The 21,501-nt window shown below is 44.1% G+C and overlaps 1 protein-coding gene across 1 annotated transcript in view; it reads left to right on the top strand.

The window, feature by feature from the left end:
- The first annotated feature begins 10,106 nt into the window (after positions 1 to 10,106).
- The window catches only part of TERT (telomerase reverse transcriptase), a 33,751-nt gene continuing 22,356 nt past the window's right edge, over positions 10,107 to 21,501 (top strand). Inside the window, exons 1-4 of the mRNA XM_082043776.1 lie at positions 10,107 to 10,544; positions 11,641 to 13,546; positions 16,254 to 16,449; positions 20,588 to 20,777. Of these exons, the coding sequence (XP_081899902.1) occupies positions 10,317 to 10,544; positions 11,641 to 13,546; positions 16,254 to 16,449; positions 20,588 to 20,777 (2,520 nt within the window). The 5' untranslated portion in view covers positions 10,107 to 10,316. The remainder of the gene's footprint in view (positions 10,545 to 11,640; positions 13,547 to 16,253; positions 16,450 to 20,587; positions 20,778 to 21,501) is intronic.

Consider the following 21,501-nt stretch of genomic DNA (forward strand, 5'->3'; position numbering starts at 1 on the left):
GTTACCTTTTGTTGTTGGAAGGGTGATTAAAAACTTTATAAGTAGTGTAACTTTGGAGATATTAAATGACATGTTTTAACTTTCTAGTTGTGGAAATGAGATCAGCTTAAAACAAAACTGTGGTTCTGTATGTGATTAATGCAGAAGGAAAGCTGACATAAAATTTCATTGAATGTACTGCAGGTTGAGCTGGATTATCAGTATCTGTGATCTGTTTCAGAGTTCAAGAATAACTTTAAAACTTCCTCACTTCTAAGAGGAGTAACTGTGGTAAGCGAGTAGGTGACCTTTTCCCATTCTTCATTAGGCTTCTAATGAATTTGGAAATTAAAAGATTACAGTGAGTTGGGGATGGGGCTGTTTTAGAGTTAATTGGGAGAATCATCACATGCATCTGGTAGATACTCTTACACAGCATTTAATAGTGCATAATGACAACCATCATCATTCTCTACGAACAGAAGCGAAGACAAAATGCAATTTCCTGCTCATCTTCACCTGCTGACTGTGTTCTCCAAGAGATGACCTTCTGCCCTTATGACTTCTTCCCTGGAGCTCACTGAGTTACAAAATGGGCAGCAGCTGAAGAACTCTACTCTGCTTCTGTGGCTGCTAAAGCAGGTGCTGTATATACCACTGATGTGTAGACTCAGCGCTGCTGTATGTTCCCTTTTCATATGGCATTACACTCCAGGAGTTGTCAGCTACAGCTCAGTGCCAGAAGCGTTCAGACAGATAATTCTGTAGTTTGTCTGCACGCATCACATTTTCCAGTTTTTCCATCAGAAGATAAATCTCATGATGAAGAAGGGAAACATGATAATTTATTAGTAATGCTGGTCCTCTCTATGCTACAGATTTGCAATGTTGTAAGATGGAAACCAGCGTAGGTGGGAAGGGACCTTGGGAGGCTGTCCAGTACCAGCACAGCATCTTCCCCCTCTTACAGACTGATCAGGCTTTCCTGGTAGTCGTGTGTAAAACCCTCCAGGTGAATAAATGTAGCTATAGATGTTGAGAAATACAGCCAGAAAGAGCCCAACTTTCCCAGATGCCTGATGACTGTCTCTGAATGCTTCCCCTCTCACACTAGGAGAGGTTTGGTCCTGTGTCTGTGAGGTTTAAGGCACTTTTCCAGCAGTTGCAGACACATTTAAGAATTTCTCTTAGTATGGGAGGAAACGGTGATGTCTCCCAAGTTTTCATCCATCTATGTTAAATACCACTGCTGCTTCTTAAGGATATTTGGAGCTAATCAGTTCACTCAAGCTTTTCCTTTATGCAATTCTATTTCTTACTGCTCCTTTTAATATTGAGTCCCCCAAAATCCTGTTTGTTTGTTTGTTTGTTTGTTTATCCTACCACCCCACACACCCTGATGAGTATACCTGCATCAAAAGGAACAAAAATACTTTAGATTCAAAAGACAAACACTTGAACACTGGGAAGGGAATTCTGTCTGATATTGTCTTCCTGTGTTCAGTTCAAAGGATTGTGTAGCTTCTCCCCTTCTCCCCCCAGCTTTCTGTTCAGCAGTACTCTGTCCTTTTAGTCCTTGCTGTGTGGTACCCACAAAACTCCTTACAAACTGTTTTGGGTATAAAACGTACCAGCCCCTCAGTTTCTGGCTGGTATTCTCCATAGTCATCCACAGCTCCACAATCCTTGTTAACTTCAGACAGAACTCTTTGATGGTTGCTTTTATGATGATTTGTCCTCCTTCTAGTCTTGCACTTCTGCAAAGACTCATGGGCTATCTTACTTTCATTCTGGACTTTGAAGAGTTCACCATGAATGTTTTTGTTACGCATTAATTGCCTCTAGCAGTCTCTAGCCACAGGTTAGTCTGTGTTGAGCGGCCTAAGGGACAGGTAGATGTTTCACTGCCATGGTTCATCCGCAAGCGCTGCTCCAGCTAACAACCCAGCTGCTGAAGCAAGAGCCTGTGAGCATATACTTGGGAACTGCAGCTGTGCTCTTCACTCCCATTGCTGAGGGGAGACCTTATCGTTGTCTACAACTATCTGAAAGGAGGTCGTAGCAGGGAGGGTGTTGGTCTCTTCTACCAGGTAGCAAGTGATAGGACAAGAGGAAATGGCCTCAAGTTGTGCCAGGTGAGGTTTAGATTGGATATGAGGAAAAGTTTCTTCATGGAAAGGGTTGTCAGGCATTGGAACAGGCTGCCCAGGGAAGTGGTGGAGTCACCATCCCCGGAGGTGTTTAAAAGATACGTAGATGAGGCTCTTAGGGACATGGTTTAGTGACAGTGCTAGGTTATTGTTAGACTCGATGATCTTGAGAGTGTTTTTCAACCAAAATGATTCTATGATTCTGTTCAGAACACTAGGCTTGGCACAGCTGCAACTTAGTGGTACGTAACGCTCAATGTCTGTCTCAGGGCCAGCCAGCAGTGGCTCTGTGGTACATTTTCCTTCCTTGCTGCCCTGCAGCTTCCTATCTGCATCACTTGCAAGCTTCAGCTCAAAGAGCTGTCACAGGTACCTAGTTTGAACTGACTTCCACAGGATCTACTGGAGTATAGCCTCTACTTTTCCAACTGGATTTAGCAATTTACATTTCCCATACTGAAGTTCTCAGCTCTTCCTACACCTGCTGTTCAGTCTCTGTCATAAGCAGGTGTTTCATTGAGACCACATCTGGAATATTGTGTCCAGTTCTGGGCCCCTCAGTTCAGGAAGGACACGGAACTGCTGGAGAGAGTCCAGCACAGGGCAACGAAGATGATGAAGGGAATGGAGCATCTCCCTTATGAGGAAAGGCTGAGGGAGCTGGGGCTCTTTAGCTTGGAGGAGACTGAGGGGTGACCTTCTTAATGTTTATAAATATGTAAAGCGTGAGTGTCACGAGGATGGAGCCAGGCTCTTCTCGGTGACAACCAATGATAGGACAAGGGGCAATGGGTTCAAACTGGAACACAAGAGGTTCCACCTAAATTTGAGAAGAAAATTCTTCACAGTGAGGGTGCCAGAGCACTGGAACAGGCTGACCGGGGAGATTGTGGAGTCTCCTTCTCTGGAGACATTCAAAACCCGCCTGGACACCTTCCTGTGTAGCCTCACCTAGGTGTTCCTGCTCCAGCAGGGGGATGGGACTAGATGAACTTTTGAGGTCCCTTCCAATCCCTAACATTCTGTGATCCTGTGATTTGCCTAGTGCTGATCAGGAGAACAGAAACGAATAAGCAGTGTTTCATTTCATAAAACTGCCAAACCCTTCATCAGCTTGCTTGAGAAAGAACTGCTTAGTCTCGCCCTTTCTGACATCCCAGAAGTTGTTGCAAAGATACATAGGAGGAAAAAAAATTAACTTGAACCAGGAATTTGTACTGTTTCAAACCAACTCTGATTTCATAAACTTGGGGATCTCAGAAGATTAGTGTCAGAGGACCAGGCAATCTGCAAAAAATCCCAGTCACAGACCTTGACTCTGTTATCCTTGGAACACAGTAAGCGTTGCCCTGCAGCCTCATATAGGCTACCTCTGATCCTCTTGAGCTATGCCAAATGTGCAAGGATCAGCAATACATTATGGATCAGTTTGCTTATTATCAAAAACCTCCACCGAACAAAAAACCAAAAAGTAGACTTGAAGACACAAGGCTCTGCATGCATCCATGTCCTTCACTACTATTTTCTTCATCTGATCACTTCACAGAATTAGAATTTCAAGAAGTAGCTTACAAAGAGGAAACAGAGACACATTCACCCTTTTGGGGGACAGGGAAGGGGAAAGGTAGAAAGTGTTATTTGGTTATGCTGTGGTTTTAAATGATTGGTTATAAATACCTCTAGCTGGAGTGACAAACAAGCCCCTTAGACTTCCTGGCTTTCTGTCCCAGGATTTCAGAAAGGATTGGCATCTTCTGCTAATCAGCTCTAGGCATTCTCAGTCTGCAACAATATTTTTTTAAAAGCTGCTCTTTTCTGCTGGGCCCTGCATTTCTAAAGGCAGCACAGTCTTTCACTGAAAGTCTCCCAGTGACAAAGGCTAACTCAGTTCATACACAAAACAGGTATTTCATTCTGCTGAAATTTTGACCAGCTCTTTCATTCAGCTACCAGCAGGATCATATATTTTTCTTCTTTCAAATTAATCCTCTCCAGCATCTTTTTACCAGGTTAAATGTAGTTCCATAGTTCTTTCCTGGGACTCTATCCTGGCATCACAGTACTGGTGCAGAGCTCTGAAGGATTCAGCAGAGAAGTGAAAGGATACTCCCTTCTCTAATAAAGTTGCCAACTACCAACTCTTTCTTAGGGTCAAGCTGAAAATTTATTATACTAATTGACCATCTTTGAAGTGAGATAGTAACACCTAGGTTTGCCAAGGCCAAGAGTAAATGCTAAGAAAAGTGCTTTGTTTATAGGAGAAGAATAAGATTTCTCAGCATGCAAAGCTTTTCACAGAATCACAGAATGTTGGGGATTGGAAGGGACCTCAAAAGATCACCCAGTCCAATCCCCCTGACAGAGCAGGAACACCCAGATGAGGTTACACAGGAAGGTGTCCAGGCGGGTTTTGAATGTCTCCAGAGTAGGAGACTCCACAAACCCCCTAGGCAGCCTGTTCCAGTGCTCTGGCACCCTTACTGAGAAGAATTTTCTTCTCAAATTTAGGTGGAACCTCTTGTGTTCCAATTTGAACCCATTCTTTTCTACCACTGGACAATTTCTGGACTCTACTGAGGTTTAGCGCACATGGACTCTCACCCCACTGCCACAGGGGCAGGATGTGCTTTACATTGTGCTGTCGAGCCTTGTGGCACAATGACCCACAAACATGAGCTAAGAAGACTTGGAGCACTTGTGCAGCATCTACTCCACACATACAAATGAGAAGTCATTTTTTTGCTAGTGCTCCTGGTAGATGGCAGATACCAAGCAGCCTCTGCAGGGAAATGCTGGTTTTCTTTCTCCTTTCCTAACATACCCACATATAGCAAGACACGTCTTTTCCTTCATTGCAACACCATACTACCGTTTTGTAAGCTTGCATTTAAGTGTACAGTGTTAAGATACTAAAGCTGAGATACTATTTCTCACATAGCAGGCTCCCTCTGGGGGTGCAAGCACAGGACCGAGAGCAGAGCTCCCACCACCCAAGAACAGATACATGAAATGCAAATAGTCCATTAATGGTCAGCAGAGAATGCCATCCAAGAGACCAGGTAGAATAAGGTTCTGCACACAAAAATGAAACAAAGAACCCATTTGAAAAAACTCCCATATATGGTGAAAATGCAGAGGATTACAAGGCATGAAAGGTGGTCAAAGAGCCCCCTTCAAGAACAGGGAGAGAATGCTCCAGCAATAAAGCCAGGTAAAGACACCATGGCTGATCAACACCACCTCTTCAGTAGAGGAAGGCCGCTGCTTTTTTATGAATCTTTTGCCACTGCAGACTCTGTAATCACATAGTAAAAAAATAACTCAGTGAGGTGTAAAGTATTGAGTAAATATAATTTTTAGGAGCCAGCTGTGCACACATCTTCTGCTCTACCTTTCTCATGTTGTACTTGGGCAGAGTAAATTTTGATGCAAACTGGTGGATGATGTAGGCATCTTCAGCACTGAAGTAGCACTCAGAGTCTGAAAGCAACTGGACAGACCACACCTGGGCCACGAAGAGATCTATGCCAAAGGGAATGAGTTTGTGTGGAGGTCTCAAAACTTAAGAGTCTCATCTGCATGAATAGAGGCATGTCAACACAGCATGAGCTTGCAGAAAGTAGTAATTCAGTACGGACTGAACCCACAATGCTGTGGTTTAACCCCAGCTGGCAACTAAGCAGCACACAGCCATTCACTAACTTCCTCTGCCCAGTGGGATGGGGAAAAGGGTAAAAATGAAAAGAAACTTGTAGGTTGAGAGAAAAACAAGTTAATAATTAAAAATAAATAATAATGTAAAAAAAAAAAAAAGCTGTAAGGAAAAAAATAATAACAAAGAGAAATAAAAATAAAACCCAAGAAAGACAAAAGATACAAATGAAAACAATTGGTCACCATCAACTGACTGATGACCAGCTAGTTCCTGAGCAGCAGCACCCTGGCCAACCTCCCTCCCAGTTTTATTGCTGAGCCTGACATCATTTGGTGTGGAATACCCCTTTGGTCAGCTGTCACAGTTGTCACAGGCCAGCTGTCCTGACTGTGTCCCCTTCCAACTCCTTGTGCATCCCCAGCCTACTCACTGGTGGGGCAGTCTGAGGAGCAGAAAAGGCTTTGACACTGTGTAAGTCCTGCTCAGTAGTAACACAAACGTTAGTGTGATATCTATGCTATTTTTGGCACAAATCCAAAACATAGCCCCGTACAAGCTACTATGAAGAAATGTAACTCTACCCCAGTTGAAACCAGCACACATGGAAAATTAATCTCCCCTCAAACTCTCCAATACCGAAAGGCAGTGTGAAACAGGAGGAAGAGCGTGCCTGAGGAAGAGCAAAGTATGACACGCTTAGGCATGGCTGGCTGTCAGCCAAGAGGCTGAGGAAAGGATCAAAGAGTTTTGGAGGAAAGCTTGTATTGGGACTGGCACGTGCAACACAGTGCTGAACATTGATTAAACAGAACCAAAAAGTTCAAAGTTTGACCGGCGCGGGGTGTGTCTGATGCAATGAAGACTATGACTCTGAGGAGGTAAATGCAGGAGGAGAAGGAAGGGCTGAGCCTCTCTCTTAAGGAGCAACAGGCAAGTAGGAAGAAGCTGAATCAAATAGAGAGGCTGGGGCTGGTGTAAGAAGAGGGACACCATGCAGGAAGCATCACACAGTGCGAGAGACACACAGTGGCCTGGAAAAAAGCAGTTAAAAGGTGGAGAAGGGGGAAAAAGTATGATGGGGATAAGATTAGGTCTGAATTGAAGGATAAATTTTGTTGAGGAGAAGTGTAACTTCATTATTTGTCCAGACCTGGGTTTCCAGTGTAATAACGACATGGATATACTGGAGTGAGCCCAGTGAACTTGCCGCTAAGGGACACTAAGATGATTAAGGAGCTGGAGCATCTGACATAAGAGGAGACGCTAAGGCAGCTGGGACTGTTTAGCCCCAAGAAGGAAAGGCTCAGTGGGGATTGTATCAAAGTGTATAAATAGCTGTTGTAAGCAAGATGGATCCAAACTCTTCTCAATAGTACCCAGTAACAGGGCAAGAGACAGCGGGCACAAACTAAAGTGCAGGAAATTCCACTTAAACCTGAAAAAACTTTTTACTCTGAAGGTGACAAAACACTGGAGCAGGTTGGCAGGAAAGGTTGTGGAGTCTCCATCCTTGGGGATACTCAAAACCTGATTAGACACAGCACTGAGAAATCTGCTTTAAGTGACCCTGCTTTCAGCAAGTCCATAGACACCTCCATAGGTCTCTTCTCAGCTGTTCTATGACTCTGTGACTCTATAATTTTCCTTATTCATCCTTCTAAAAGAAAAAACTTTACTCCTTTTCCATGTCACTTCATTCCCCCTCTCCTTGCTGAATTGTCTCCCCAGCCCAACGGTGGACACACAGGAAACCATGTGGCACCTGTGCAAAGCAGCAGAAGGAAAGAAACCCCTTTAGCCTGGTCCCAGCAGTCCTCCTGTCCCTCCTCACCATTGCTGTGGTCATTGCCATCAAGAAGACATCAACAAGAGGCACAGGTAGGGATTTTGTGAGAGGCTTACCAACAGCTGGTAGAAAGGGTCAAGAGACCTTTTCCAAAATTCAGTCTGTGGCAAAAGCCCAGCCATCTGCAACGAGAATGTCAACCAGCTTTGAGAACACAGATCTGCCACCAGCAGAGCTAAGGCCAAGTAGTTGCAACCTCAACTGCAACCAGCATGTTCTCAGCTGTGGGAACGTCCTTCACTATCACTGCAATCCAATAGCTTCCTTGCACACTTGTCCTGTGGCTGCACCACCAAAGGAAGACCTGCTGATAGAAAGGCATAGAACAATGTCCACCTCTTCAAGGAGATCCTAAACATCAAGGTCTCATAGTTGGTAGTTCCTCCTCACCTTCATGCCATTGCCTTCTCCAGTATCAACCCACTGGCTGCTGAGGAGGACTCCGTTGTAGCAGTCAAGAGTTGGGTCGTCATTTTAAAGGCTAAACTCTTTCTCTTCCTTCTCCTTGCCTGCCTTCCTTCCTTCCTTCCTTTCTTCCTTCCTTCCTTCCTCACAAGAAATGGTGAACCTTGTATTTGCCACATGCCTAGCTGCATTAGACATCACCATTGGATTATACCTTGGGGGTGGCGTCACCTTTGGAGAAACAGAGGGAAGCATAGGTAGAAGTAGTTACATCTATATAGTCCTAAAATCACATTTGGCCCTTTGGAGGCAACCAGGAGGCTGATGTGCCCCCCAGTGAAAATTAGTTTGACACCTCTGATATATGGAGTCCTGATCCTAAAAGGGGTTCCTTGGAAGGTGTGCGCACAAACGCAGGCACGTCGCAAGAAGAGCCAGAGGCCATGAATGCATTGCAAAGAGCAAGTTTTATTTTAGTTACCTCTCTACTGGGGGATCTCTGAAGCCACACCTGAGCTCCCATGCAGAGGTGACACAGGCGGGGACGCAGGCGCTGGTCAGTTCAGCCCTGCTGGAAGATCACTGGGCCTGCTGAGCTCGCCTGTATTTCGAGGCTTCAGGCAGGCACAGCCTCCCGCTCTTTCTCACAATAAAGCAGGAATCTCAGACACGGTGATAAGGTGCCTGGAGTTTCTCACAGGCCTGTGTTATCTAACACAGAGGTTCTACCCATCAAGCACACAAGGTCAGTAAAACAATTAGTGTGATGTATGTGCTTTTTCTACAGACAGCTGCAAGTCACTTGGGCGTATTTACATTTAGCTAATCTCCTCGCCAAATCTTCCGCTATATTCCCACACAGAAGGGAATCTTCCTGGTTTCTTCCAGAAGACATCTACCTTAACAATCTAGCAAGACTCACTTAGAAACTTCTTCTAACACCTTGAAATAAATAACTTACGCTTTTTCTATGGATAAACAACATTTAATCCAATTCCTTGTATTCCTTAAACACGTGTTCATTAGAGCATAAGCAAAACAGCGCTGGGTGCGCAGGGGATTCACTCCACCCAACACGCACACCTTTAAACAATAAGAAGTGTGCTTAAATACAGTAAGGTGTTACATATTCATACTGACCCCAGGAACGCCTATACATATTCATAACCTTTCCCCGCTTCTGATTAAAATGAGTCTCAGATAACCATTTCCATAGACCCTCCCCTGTTGTGCCTGCGCAGTGCCACTTGGTGAATTTGAGGAGGGGTCTTTGGGGTTCTTTGGATGAAGGCTCCTTCAGTCCACAGTGAACTTTTTACCTTTGGCTCATTATGTTGAATTGACTGGGACCCAAGCTGCCAAGTTGAATGAAACCAGACTGGCGCCCCCTTTTGCTGTAAATCTTCGTTATCTTGTCTCCTCAAGTTTACAGCTAGGTGCAGTAAAACTTCTTATCTTGGCATTCAATGGGGTTCTGTTCTTCTTAACATAAAGCTCTAAACTAAGCATTTATTGTGTGGCTAAGCCTTAAAGTGTTAGTTCGTTAGCAGGCACCCATTATATGTTTAGTTAACCCTTAAAATGTTAGTTCCCTCTGTCAATATAACTTCATAAGTAAGTTTCATAACTTTTTACATAGAACTTAACCACCTTTTTCCAGGTTCAGAGCCCGTGCCTCATTTGGTTATATCTGTAAACATTAAGCATCTTAGCACGAATCACAACTGCTTTTTTCACAACCTTAAAAACTTCCCTCAACACCTTTCCTGACTGTAGTTCACACCACCCCAAGCCTCCTGAAACCGCACAGCATGAATTCCCCACCAACAAAGCCGTTTGAAAACAAAAGCCTAGATGACCGGCCGGAAGCCGTGTGGCACACCGGTGGCGGCCAGTGCCGCTCCTCCGCCTCACAGACCCCCCGCTGTGCCTCCCACCCCGCCCCAGCCCGGGCCCGCGGCCGCGCCGGCAGAGGAAGGAGCCCCGGAGCTGGACAGCGGCCTCCTGCCCTGCCCTGCCCTGCCCCGCCCCGCCCCGCCCTGGCCACCGCCCCCCGCGGCCACGCTGGGGTACGGCGGCACCCGGGCACAGCAGCTACGAGGAGCTTTTGCGAGGGCGTTTTCTCCACCCCCCCCTCCCCCCCTTTTTTTTTTTAATTAATACTTTTAATTACTTAAAGCAGCAGCCCCGCCCGCCGGCGGCTGTGTGGTGTATCGGAGCGCAGTGGTGCGGGCGGGGAGCGCGGGGCTGCCCCAGGTGGCGGTGGCTCCCGCAGCACAACATGGCGGGCGCGAAGCCCTTCGCGGCGGTGCTGGCCGCCCTGCGCGGCTGCTACGCCGAGGTCACCCCGCTGGAGACCTTCATCCAGCGACTGCGGGAGAGCGGCGCCGAGGAGGCCGAGGTGTTGCGGGGCGACGACGCCCCCTGCTACCGGACCTTCGTGGGGCAGTGCGTGGTGTGCGTCCCCCGCGGGGCCCGCGCCATCCCCCGGCCCTTCACCTTCCAGCAGGTAGGAGCGATGCGCCGCTCGCACCTGCGCCGGGCCCGGGGCGGACGCAGCAGCGCAGCCCCCGCGGAGGAGCGAGCCCTGCCGGGCGCCCGGGTGAGAGCCCCCTGGGGTGGCGGCGGACGGCGCGGACGCTCAGGGCCGCTGCCCGCCCTTGGGGGCTGCCGGGGCGCTCCTTGTCCTCCGCGCCTCCGCCGTGGCCCTTCGCCCCTCGTGGCCGCCGCCGGCCGGGCCTTCCCGCTGGGCGTCCCCTGCCACCTCCAGCCTCCCCGGCTGTGGGCTCTGGCCAGCGGGGAGCGGTGCGGGATCATCCCCCGCTCCCCTCTGCTGGGGGTGGGCGAGCGAAGTCGTTGTGCCAGCGGGTGGGTGGTTGGAAAACGTAGCAGGTCTGCGCGCCCGGGGGTTCCCCCGCTGTCTGCGTGCCCTATGAGGTAGGAGTGAGCAAACCAAATGTGGCCGGGGAGCAACGGGAAATGAAAAGTGTCACTTTCCCACTCTTGAAAGGGTAGAGGAGAGGGGGGGAAAACCCACTTGCAGGTCGGTGTTCGAGCAGAATGAACTTTTCAGAGGGGAAAGGCTGCTTCTCTCTCCAGTACCACATGCGTAAGCTGCGCTATGGTAGGAAACGACTTTGCAAGCTTGTTGAGCGGGTTTTCGAATTGTGAACTGAGTTGTTCAGTTGAACTTTATGCAAAAGGAAAGGGAGGCCTCAAGAATATCAGCGTTAGTTCCCTGGAGGTCGGAGCCTGCATAAGCTCATATCTACGGGCACAGTGACCTGGAGGCCGGGCTGCTGAGGGAGCCAAGGGGAGCAGTGTAGGGTGTTTCCTGGGCATGAAAACCAGGATCAAAAGGGCAGACATTAAAAAGACTTCCTTAAAGTCGTAGGCCTGTGTGGCTGCATGTAAACATCTTGTAGTAGACTTGAAAATCGTTCCTTTTGGGTATGGAGCTGGTGAATCATTAATATTGCTCTGAAAGGGTTTAATTTAAAGTGAATGTCTAGGACTGTGTCTCTTTCATGTCCGTTTATTCAAAGTGTATATTGTAGTTCATGTAATAGTCGGTAATAAAAGCTTTTTCTTTTTTCTTTCTTTAGTTATCTAGTCAGAGTGAAGTCATCACAAGAGTCATTCAGAGACTGTGTGAAAAGAGAAAGAAGAATGTCCTTGCATATGGATACTCCTTATTGGATGAAAACAGTTCTGATTTCCATATCATGCCGTCTTCAAATATATACAGCTACCTACCCAATACTGCAACAGAGACTCTTCGTATGAGTGGCTTCTGGGAAACACTGCTGAGCAGGATAGGGGATGATGTGATGATGTATTTATTGGAACACTGTGCAATCTTTATGCTGGTCCCCCGTAGTAATTGTTACCAAGTCTGTGGGCAACCAGTTTATGAACTTATTTCACATAATGTAGACTCATCCCCAGTGTTTGTTAAACAAAGATTTTCAAAGCCTAAACGTAGTAGCTTGCTTGACTATATGCAAAAAAGGCTTATGTTTCATAGGCAGTATCTTTCAAAGTCGCATTGGTGGAAATACAGACAAAGACTTGAAGCTAATGTCTCCAGCATGGGAAATAAAAAAAATAACAAGAAACAAAGCGTAGTGTCCGGTTACCAGTATTCTGCAAAAACTGTTTCTAAAGCAAGCAAAGAGATGAGCATGGTTACTGAACATGTGGAAAAACAGAGTAGCTCCGGTTTGTATCTGTCAGCTACAGCACCATCCTTAAAAAGGAGGCTTAATAGGGAACAACTTGAAATTCCAGCTAAGCGAGCAAAAGTAGAGGAGAAAGTGAGAGAGGAAAAGGCATGTAATCTCACTCCTGATGTAAACCAAGCTAGTTCCAAGAGATACAGAACTGATTATGTAGAATCACATTCTGTAAGTCTCATTAAAAGAAAGCACATGTCTCAAAGAAGTAACAGTGATATGTCTGGTCCTTCTTTAGTTCACAGTTCTTGTGACGGGAAGAAGTTTGTGGCAGGAGAAAGCTCTTTTCTGCGAGGAGTTCAGAGTAACAAAGCTTTAAAGTCCAGGAATGAAATGCAAGCAGAATCCTGTAGGAAAGGAGTAGAGATGCACACGTATAAATCTCAGTTGGATTCTGTACAAATCAACCCCCTGGAGGGTATTTCTTCAGAATGCAGAAGGCGGGAAAGTCCCCTAGCTCATTTGGCAAAGAAGTTACCAAATACACTCTTGCGTTCTGCAGTGTACATTGACAGGAAGCTGCTTCTGTATTCTCGCAGGAGTTTCCAAGAATGCTTTCCTAAATCGTTTTTACTGAATCGCTTGCAGGGCTGTCAGGCAGGTGGAAGACGGCTTATAGAAACGATATTCTTAAGGCAAAATCTGTTGGAGCAAAAGCACAGACAAAATCAGCCACATCACATCTGGAGAAAGAAGAGGTTGCCCAAACGCTACTGGCAAATGAGACATACATTTCAGAAGCTGTTAACAAATCATGGAAAGTGCCCTTACTTAGTTATTTTGAAAAAAAATTGCCCTGTCTGGATATCTGAAACAAGTGTGAGAAAAGCCGAGCTGCCTTGTCGGGCAGCCTTGCCTGGGGAAGCAGAGGTTCGCCAGGAAGCAGAACAGTTTGGGAAAGAGCCTGCTAAGCATGTGACAAGCAGCAGATGCACATCTGGTTGCACTGATGTGACAGACAACTTACGCGCTCCTCTTGCAAAATCTGTGGGCGGGGAGTCGCAGAGTGGGGAGCAAAACCCAGGAGAGGTGTGTGATTCAGCCCTCCGGGAGCTCCTCAAGCAGCACAGCAGCCACTGGCAGGTGTACATTTTTGTGAGGGAGTGCCTGGAGCGGGTCATACCCGCTGAGCTTTGGGGCTCAAACCATAACAAGTGCCGGTTCTTAAAAAACGTGAAAGCGTTCATTTCCATGGGGAAGTTTGCTAAGCTTTCATTGCGGGAGTTGATGTGGAAGATGAGAGTGAATGACTGCATGTGGCTTCGTCTAGTCAAAGGTACTTCTTATATTGAAGAGCTAAGTGCTGTGGGTGTCAGGTGATATTTAAGGTGGGAAGGGGAAGGTATTGAATCTGGTTTTTGAGTTATCGGGTTCATTGGTGATAACCTTAGCCAAGACAGCAAACCTGGTAGTGTTTGTAATTGATGGTGGAAGAACACTTAAGCCTGTCTTCCTTCCAGAACTTCAGTTTTCAGTGTTTTCATTCACCCTTTTGTGTTTAATGGGATGACATTTTCACAAACATGAATTCAGAACCTGGACCTTTCAACAAAACTCTTTCCACTCCTACCCTCCAAATTGCGGTAACTGAAAATGCATTGAAGTATGACCTGGGTATGTACGGAATGAGTGCAGTCTGTCTGCTGGTTACCATAAGCCCTCAGAAAGAACTAAAAGCAAATCAAGGCATTTGTAGTGGCATGTGCTCCTCTGCTATAGGAGTGAACCTTCCTCCCACAGTGTGGTTTTTTTTTTTTTTCCTCCCTCACATCAATCCTGTGAGAAAGATGTGAGTATGGGACTCATGCAACCCAGGGGTTGCCCACCATCTGTCCCCTTTCTAGAGAACTTCTCTAGGAACCAGAGACCCAGACTGAGCCTTACTGGGGAGTTGGCAGTGCAGGGGTCCCCAGAACCTGCACCAGGTCCCTGGCCGAAAGCTATTGTGAGAGCATCAGCTGATTGTACCAAATTCTATACCAATCCCTTCTGTTTAATCCTCTTTTCAGATGATGACAGGTAAATCTTGTTTCCCTAAAGAAGTCTTTCCTCAGACGCCATCCTAGGACTTAAATCTAGGCTGAAGCTGTGTTTCTGTGGTAGATTGCTTTAGGATCTAATGCATATTGCCATTTTTCTGTGCTTTGTTCTCCAACTGTACAATGTGGATTGCATTTCCTGAACTGTTATGTGTGCAGTATTTATTCTTACCTGGTAATGTGCTTGCATCCTACAGTAATGTGACCTGAAAATTGTATTGCTTTTTAAAAGGTGCGATTAGATTCTAGAATCACTACAGATTCTTTGTAATGTAGGAGGGAAATAAATGTTTGAGAACTGAGATCAAAAGTAGGGGAGGTTACACTTCCATAAGAAACTGTTAATTCAAGGAAATATGTTGGTTGTTTATTCAGAAACTGTGGCTCAAAGCCATGCTTTACAAAATGCTGAGAAGTTAAATATTTTTAAATGTTTTTATTGTAAAATATATGCTTGGTTCATAGTAACTTGGAAGATCTTATCTTAAAAAAATATAACACCTTCTTATTCTCTGGCCTTATTCCAGGAAAAACACCACATAGACTTGATTTTAATTTTCGTGAAACTACTTCCATGTGCTTGAAGTTTAAACACACATGTAATTGCTTTGCTGCACTGTAGGTGGGTGGGGGTTTTTTTCTCCAAAAGTGGTAGTAGTGATTTCTTGTCAGTTCCCCAAATTGTAGTCATCATTTACATCTGCTGTCAGGAACTTAAAAAACAAAGTATCTAGTTGCAAGACAGCTAGTTAACATCCTGACTTGTGTATTACAACTGCGTATTGCAACTCTAAAATTAGAGAGTTTTCGTACAATCATTGTTTGGTTTGGTTTTGTTGCTTTTTGTGGTTTTTTTTAACTGATGTTACCTGGCTTCTGTTGAAGTGAACACTGTTTTATCTCTTTACAGTAGTCTTTTCTTAGGTGCTGTAAATACATGAATAAGTCTCCGCCCTGAAGCGCACAAAAACCAAACAGGGTAGAGAACTGGAAACTTATTTCCATTTTATAAGTTTCAGTGTTAAGCCTCTGCTCTTTTGTGTCAAAATTAAGCTTTTTTTAACACATTTGTGCTCTAATCATTATTTGTGCTATGCAGCTAGACTAATACTTCTGTATAATTTCTTTAAATTATCCTGTTGTATGTTGTGAAGTTCCACTCTAAAATTTAATTAGAAAAAGTGTTATTGGAAGTTGGCAAAAATTCAGTATTGTAGCACAGGGTTTTGTTCCCCACTCACCCAGGTTGAGGCATTGCTACAAATCTCTGTGGCCTTAAATTTGACTGTAGCTGGGAATGCTCTGGGTTAATAATTTTTGAGCCATCTAAACATTATAAGTGCTGCTGGACTTGGGGTGAATTTTTTGGTTTTTTGGCTGCAGAAGTAAGTTTTATACAGGATGTCTGAAATAAAGCGTAACCCTGAAATTAATTAATTTTCATGTAGTTGGAAAATCAGAGTATCATTCTTATCCCCAAGTCAGCCCAGTTTAATTCTGTTATTTTTCCAGTATACCTAAATATTTTCATTCTTTTGCATTTTTTTTTTAAGTTTTATGTTGTAGTAGCCTTATTTCCATTTTACCTTTCCCTTCACAATAATCTTGCCATTATGCATTAAAGAGCCTTCACAATCAGCATTGGGGGAAGAAAGTTAAGTCTTTGGGCTACTAATGGCATGTTTTTGTATCCTGTATGTCAATTTGTCACACACATTAGTTTCTACATTTGTGTTTTGAGCTTGAGTTAATCATATTATTTAATGCCAGTGAAAATTTGGAGTGGCAGCTGTGGAATTGCTTGCATTTGCTTTTTTTTTCTTTCAATTAACCTCAAGCTAAGATAGAGTGTTATATGTGGGGGGTTTAGTTTGTATGTTTTATTTCTTTACTGATACAAATAGTTGACATTTACTACAACAACCTTTGAATTGTTTGTTGAAGGTGATCACTTTGTTCCTGCCTATGAACATTGTTTCCGTGAAGAACTTTTGGCTAAATTCCTATACTGGCTGATGGATACCTATGTTGTTGAGTTGCTCAGATCGTTTTTCTATATCACCGAGACCATGTTCCAGAAAAACATGCTTTTCTACTACCGCAAGTTTATCTGGGGCAAGTTACAGAACATTGGAATTAGGTAACATTAGAAAACTAATCAAACATTCATGGAATATGTGGAAATCTCATGTTTTGTAGTGTAAAGTTATAATTCTGCTTTCATTTATTGCCCATTTTTCCTCCTTTTGTTTGCTTGATTTCGCCAAAGAAAATTCAGTCTGTGATTGTAGTGTGCACAGCTTGTAAATTCAGAAATCTTTTGTTCGAGAAAACAGATTCAAATTTAGAATTATGTGGTAGGAGAAGAGAAACCTTTGCAATAGCAAAATCCATTATGAAGACGATCTTGATTTGATAAGTCGTTTTTTTACACCTTTTAATGATGAGTAAAATTTAGTGACAGAATCCCAAAGTAGCCTTGGGAAAATTAATTTTAAAAATAGTCAGTTTGCTTCTACTGCTTTAATTAAAAACAAATAAAACAAACAACCAGCTGAAGACAAAAATCCAAATAAAACCTCTGCTGAAATGCTGTTCTTTTCGTGGTTGAGGAATTTACAAGCTGCAGCTTCTTTTTTAGTGTGGCTGTGGAATTCCATGCTTCTATTTTGGTCTTAAAAATGCATGCATGTATTTTAGTTAGGGCATTATTTAAGGTCATATTTTAAGCAATTAAGTAAGAAAATAGGAAAGGTCTGAAGGCAAGTTTAGTGAAGATTATTGTGCATACATGTCTATCGTTCACAACTTTTCATTATAAATTATTGGTATCCAAGAGCGCTTTGGAAGTGTGCAAAATTATCGTACTCGATGTCTTGTGCTTTAATGTCTGTTTTATATGGTGAACCTTATGCTTTCACAGTGGTCTGTTGGTCTACAATGTTATATGTGTGATTTTTCCCCTCTTGCCCCATTACTCCCTGATTTCAACATTGGTATCTATTGCAGCTCTTCTGCATATGTGTTTGCATTTAATGGGGCCTTGATCTTGTTTGCAGTTGTGGCACAGAATATGCAATTTAAATAGTAGCAGAATATAATTTTCAGTCCTGCATAATTCTGCTTGTTTGCAAACTAACAGCCTTAGCATTGCAATTAGTGCTTTATGTAGTTTTCATGTACTTTAAAGCCATAAATTATCATCAAGTAGTAAGTTTTACATAGATATAATGCTGCTTTTAGTGAGGTATGTGATTATAAGGAAACAAATACCTTTTATTTTAGCCCTTTTGTCCCTATTCCCAGTTTCCCAGAAAGACCCGAGGTGTAAGAACAAGGTGCCCTGAACTCAGAAGGCCCTAATGTGGGCTGATCTCATTTCTTCAGATTTCTTCCCCACATATTTCCACTGAGTCTGACCTGAGCAGCTGCACTCCCAAGGCTGGGCCTTTCATCACTCTGCTTCTTGGAGTGTGCCGTGCAATGTGAGGTGCCCTGCTAATCCAGTTCACCGCATTCATACAGGTGGAAATTCATATTCAGAGATATTGCGAAACACCTGTTTAGGGCTTCCTGTGCTTCCTTGGCCATTTGAAGACTCTCCCAGCACTGTCCCCTCATACCCAGGCAGCTTTTTCAGTCACTGTGGGTGAATCGCTGCGAAAGGTGGTTGCTTCCGTCTTCCCTGGAGGAAGAAGATCTGGTGGCCTCAGTTGTTGCCCTAATGGCTGTTCTGTGGCTGTCCTGGTTCTTCCTCCCCTTCAGCTGGAGCTGCTCGTGGTGATTGCTGTGAGCTGGCTCCTGGGATGATGTTCACAGCCAAGCATAGCCACTGATGCCTTTCCAGTTCTTTCACATGCTCCTTTGGGAGGAAGAGGATGCTTGAAACAGGCTGAACTGAGTGGATCTGGGATTTATTAATGAGCTTGCCTTTGCACTGCATTGGCTTTAGGGAGGGAGTAAATCTGCATCCTGATGGGTTGTCTATATCAGTAGATCTTACTGTGCAGAATCCAACCCAAGGGTAGAGGCCACAGTTCTGGAAGGGGACCTGAATCTAGATGTCTGTCTTGCTGTATGAGTGGAGGTTAGAGCATGCTGGACTTTTTGTACACAGTCAACTTTCTGTTCATTTTTTGAAAGGCTGAGGGAGCTGGGGCTCTAACTTGGAGGAGACTGAGGGGTGACCTCTTTAATGTTTATAAATATGTAAAGGGTAAGTGTCAGAAGGATGGAGCCAGGCTCTTCTCGGTGACAACCAATGATAGGACAAGGGGCAATGGGTTCGAACTGGAACACAAGAGGTTCCACTTAAATTTGAGAAGAAACTTCTTCTCAGTGAGGGTGCCAGAGCACTGGAACAGGCTGCCCAGGGAGGTTGTGGAGTCTCCTTCTCTGGAGACATTCAAAACCCGCCTGGACACCTTCCTGTGTAACCTCGTCTAGGTGTTCCTGCTCTGGCAGGGGGATGGGACTAGATGATCTTTCGACGTCCCTTCCAATCCCCAGCAACCTGTGATTCTGTAAATAAAACTTCATCTCCCAAGTTAAGAACAGTACTCATTAAGGAAAAAACAGTATTTAATGACACAGTCGATTCAAGTTCTGTGGTCCATGGAAAACAAAGTTATGTTTTAGAACTAATGTACACAATGTTGTGGTGGCAGCACCTGTTTTGGTAAGGACTGCACACTCCCTGCCCTTGCCATACACAACAGCTACTGAGGATTGAAAATGCTGCAGAAATTCTTAATCTTCCCCCATTGAATTGTGATGTCAAAAACCAGCAGGACCATCCCCTCCATTTCCTCCAAGTTCCAGCATGTAACAGTGCCATGAGTGTACAAACGAGAGTAGGGGGGTTCAGTGGCCTCTTAGCACTGCTATAAATGCCATGAAAGCATAAGCAATGAATATTGCTGCAGGCAAAATGTCATCCACTTCAACAGCAGGCCACAGGTAGTAATGATGAAGATCTGCCAATAATTGGCCTTTGCCTTCACTTTCAGAGCAGGTCATATTTTTTTTATGTAGTGTTGGTTGGTTATTTTGTTTTATTTTTGTTTTTCCCTCAGTCTTAAATGTGAACTGTAAAGCGATGGAGATTTGATAATTCGCTTGTTTCTGTTGAACTGAAGTTCTTTGTTTTATCTTAGTGACCTAGCTAATACTGTAGTATGAATATAAATCTTCAGAATACTTGCTCAGTAATAGCTCAACTTGCCAGCCATGGATGGGTGCTCTTGTACCTTCTGGGTGTCACGCATTGTGTCACCTGGATGCCGACAGTCCCAAGTAGCTGGATCATTAGCTTGTATGAGAGTTGTGTTGGCTTACAGGAGAGAATGATTTGTGTGCTTCTCTTACCTGCATGCTTGGCTTCTCAGGTGTCTCCTAGAGCACGCTTGCCAGGTTTCCACCATCTGTCCTCTGCCTTTTGTGACAGTGTGGCCCCCTTTTGCTAAACCAGCCCGATGGTTGGTATGGGATGAGAAAAATCTGCAAGCAAATTTAAATTTGCATCCCCCCCTTCTGCAGGGATTTGAGTTTTCTTGCTTCACTTCACAGGAGAGTATCCTAACCACTAGGCTGTTGAGCTTTTTGAATGGCACATTTTGTCCTTTTGAACAAAAAGAGTGCAGGAGATTGATCCAGGTCTTTACCTTGCAAGTAGACCATTTTGACAATACAGTCTTGAGTAAAAGCGAGGGCTTTTGCAACACCTCCTTTTCCCATGATTCGGACAGTTACTGGATACTTAAATGCCATTATGTATCCTAGTATCTCAGTTCACTGTAACAGTAATTACTAAGTAGTAGGTCTCCTAAATGTTGGGAGTAGACCAGCCCATTACAGTGTGTAACTCCTTCCCTGGATCTTTCTTAACATAGTTTTCAGAACGTTCTATTCAGCTTTGATCATGTCTTTCAAACTTCTGAAACCATGAGAAATATCCAACTTCCTGTTGTCTTGCATAAAAAATGTAATGTTCAAATGTACTGAATCTGTGCTTAAATTTTCAATTGCGTTAGTTAAGTTTTTTTAAAAAATTATTTTTCATCAAGCAGAAATATATACTCCCTTAATATTTTATTACAATGCCATTAAGATACTGTGTAATTGTTCTGAAATTCAGATTTCCATGTCATTTTCTGCAGGGGTTAGTGTTTGTAATTGTCTTCTTAGAAAAATATTTGGCTTTGGTTATCATAAAGATACTAAATGTTTTAACTTACTGCCTTTCCTATTGCTTACACTAAATGTATTTGTATTTTTAGAAACCATTTTGCCCAAGTACATCTACGTGCTCTATCTTCAGAGGAGATTGAAGCTGTCCGTCAAAAAAAGTACATTCTCGTGGCATCAAAGCTCCGGTTCATTCCCAAAATGAACGGGTTAAGACCCATAGTAAAAGTGAGCAGTGTTGTTGAAGCACGAACATTCAGCAGGGAAAGCAGAGAAAAGAAGGTTTTTATTTCCTTTATTGTTTTATGTGGGCTTGATGTAGGTAGCTAATAAAGTGAGTGAGGTTTTTTTATGTTTTATGAAACTAGTTTTAACATGGTGAACTCAAACATTCAAATCAGAATGACTGAATGGGTGTGGCTGTTGCTGTGCTTAATTACTTAATAAGCCTGTCCCAGTGCTTAATTACTATTGGCCTCCACTTCCAGAATCACATACTTTTGTTTGCAAGCCTGTCCTAAGGAAATGAGTCTGTCAGGTGATCATGTGTTCTTTCTCTTCTCTTTCCATCCATTTCTCTCAGGCTTGCTCACTGTGTCTGGTTGTGGTAGGCGTTGGCCATCTATGGAAGTAGAAGGATGCAAATCTTGAAGATACTCAGTGTTCTGAACTAAAATGTTGTATTTGTTTGGCACACCAGAGGGTGAGGGATGGATGAGTCTGGCCTGTTGGGACTGACCTGAATACTTGTTGTGCATGTTGATGGGATAGTTGACTCTGGTGCCACATGAGCCCAGGGGGGGGAACAGAGATGAACTGGGTGTGTTACAGAAGGTCTAAGAAGGGCGAGGAAACTGGATCAAGTGAAGTGGGGAGATAGGAAGGAAGCTGGGAACTACCACAGTGTGGGAACAGAGACAGAACATGCAGTGCACAGAGTAATCTCTTTAACAGACCAGTAAACCACAAGACATAGTGGGAACCCAGTTTCACTATCTTGCATGAC

This window comes from Streptopelia decaocto (genome assembly GCF_964273445.1).
Source record: "Streptopelia decaocto genome assembly, chromosome: 2".
Taxonomy (NCBI): domain Eukaryota; kingdom Metazoa; phylum Chordata; class Aves; order Columbiformes; family Columbidae; genus Streptopelia; species Streptopelia decaocto.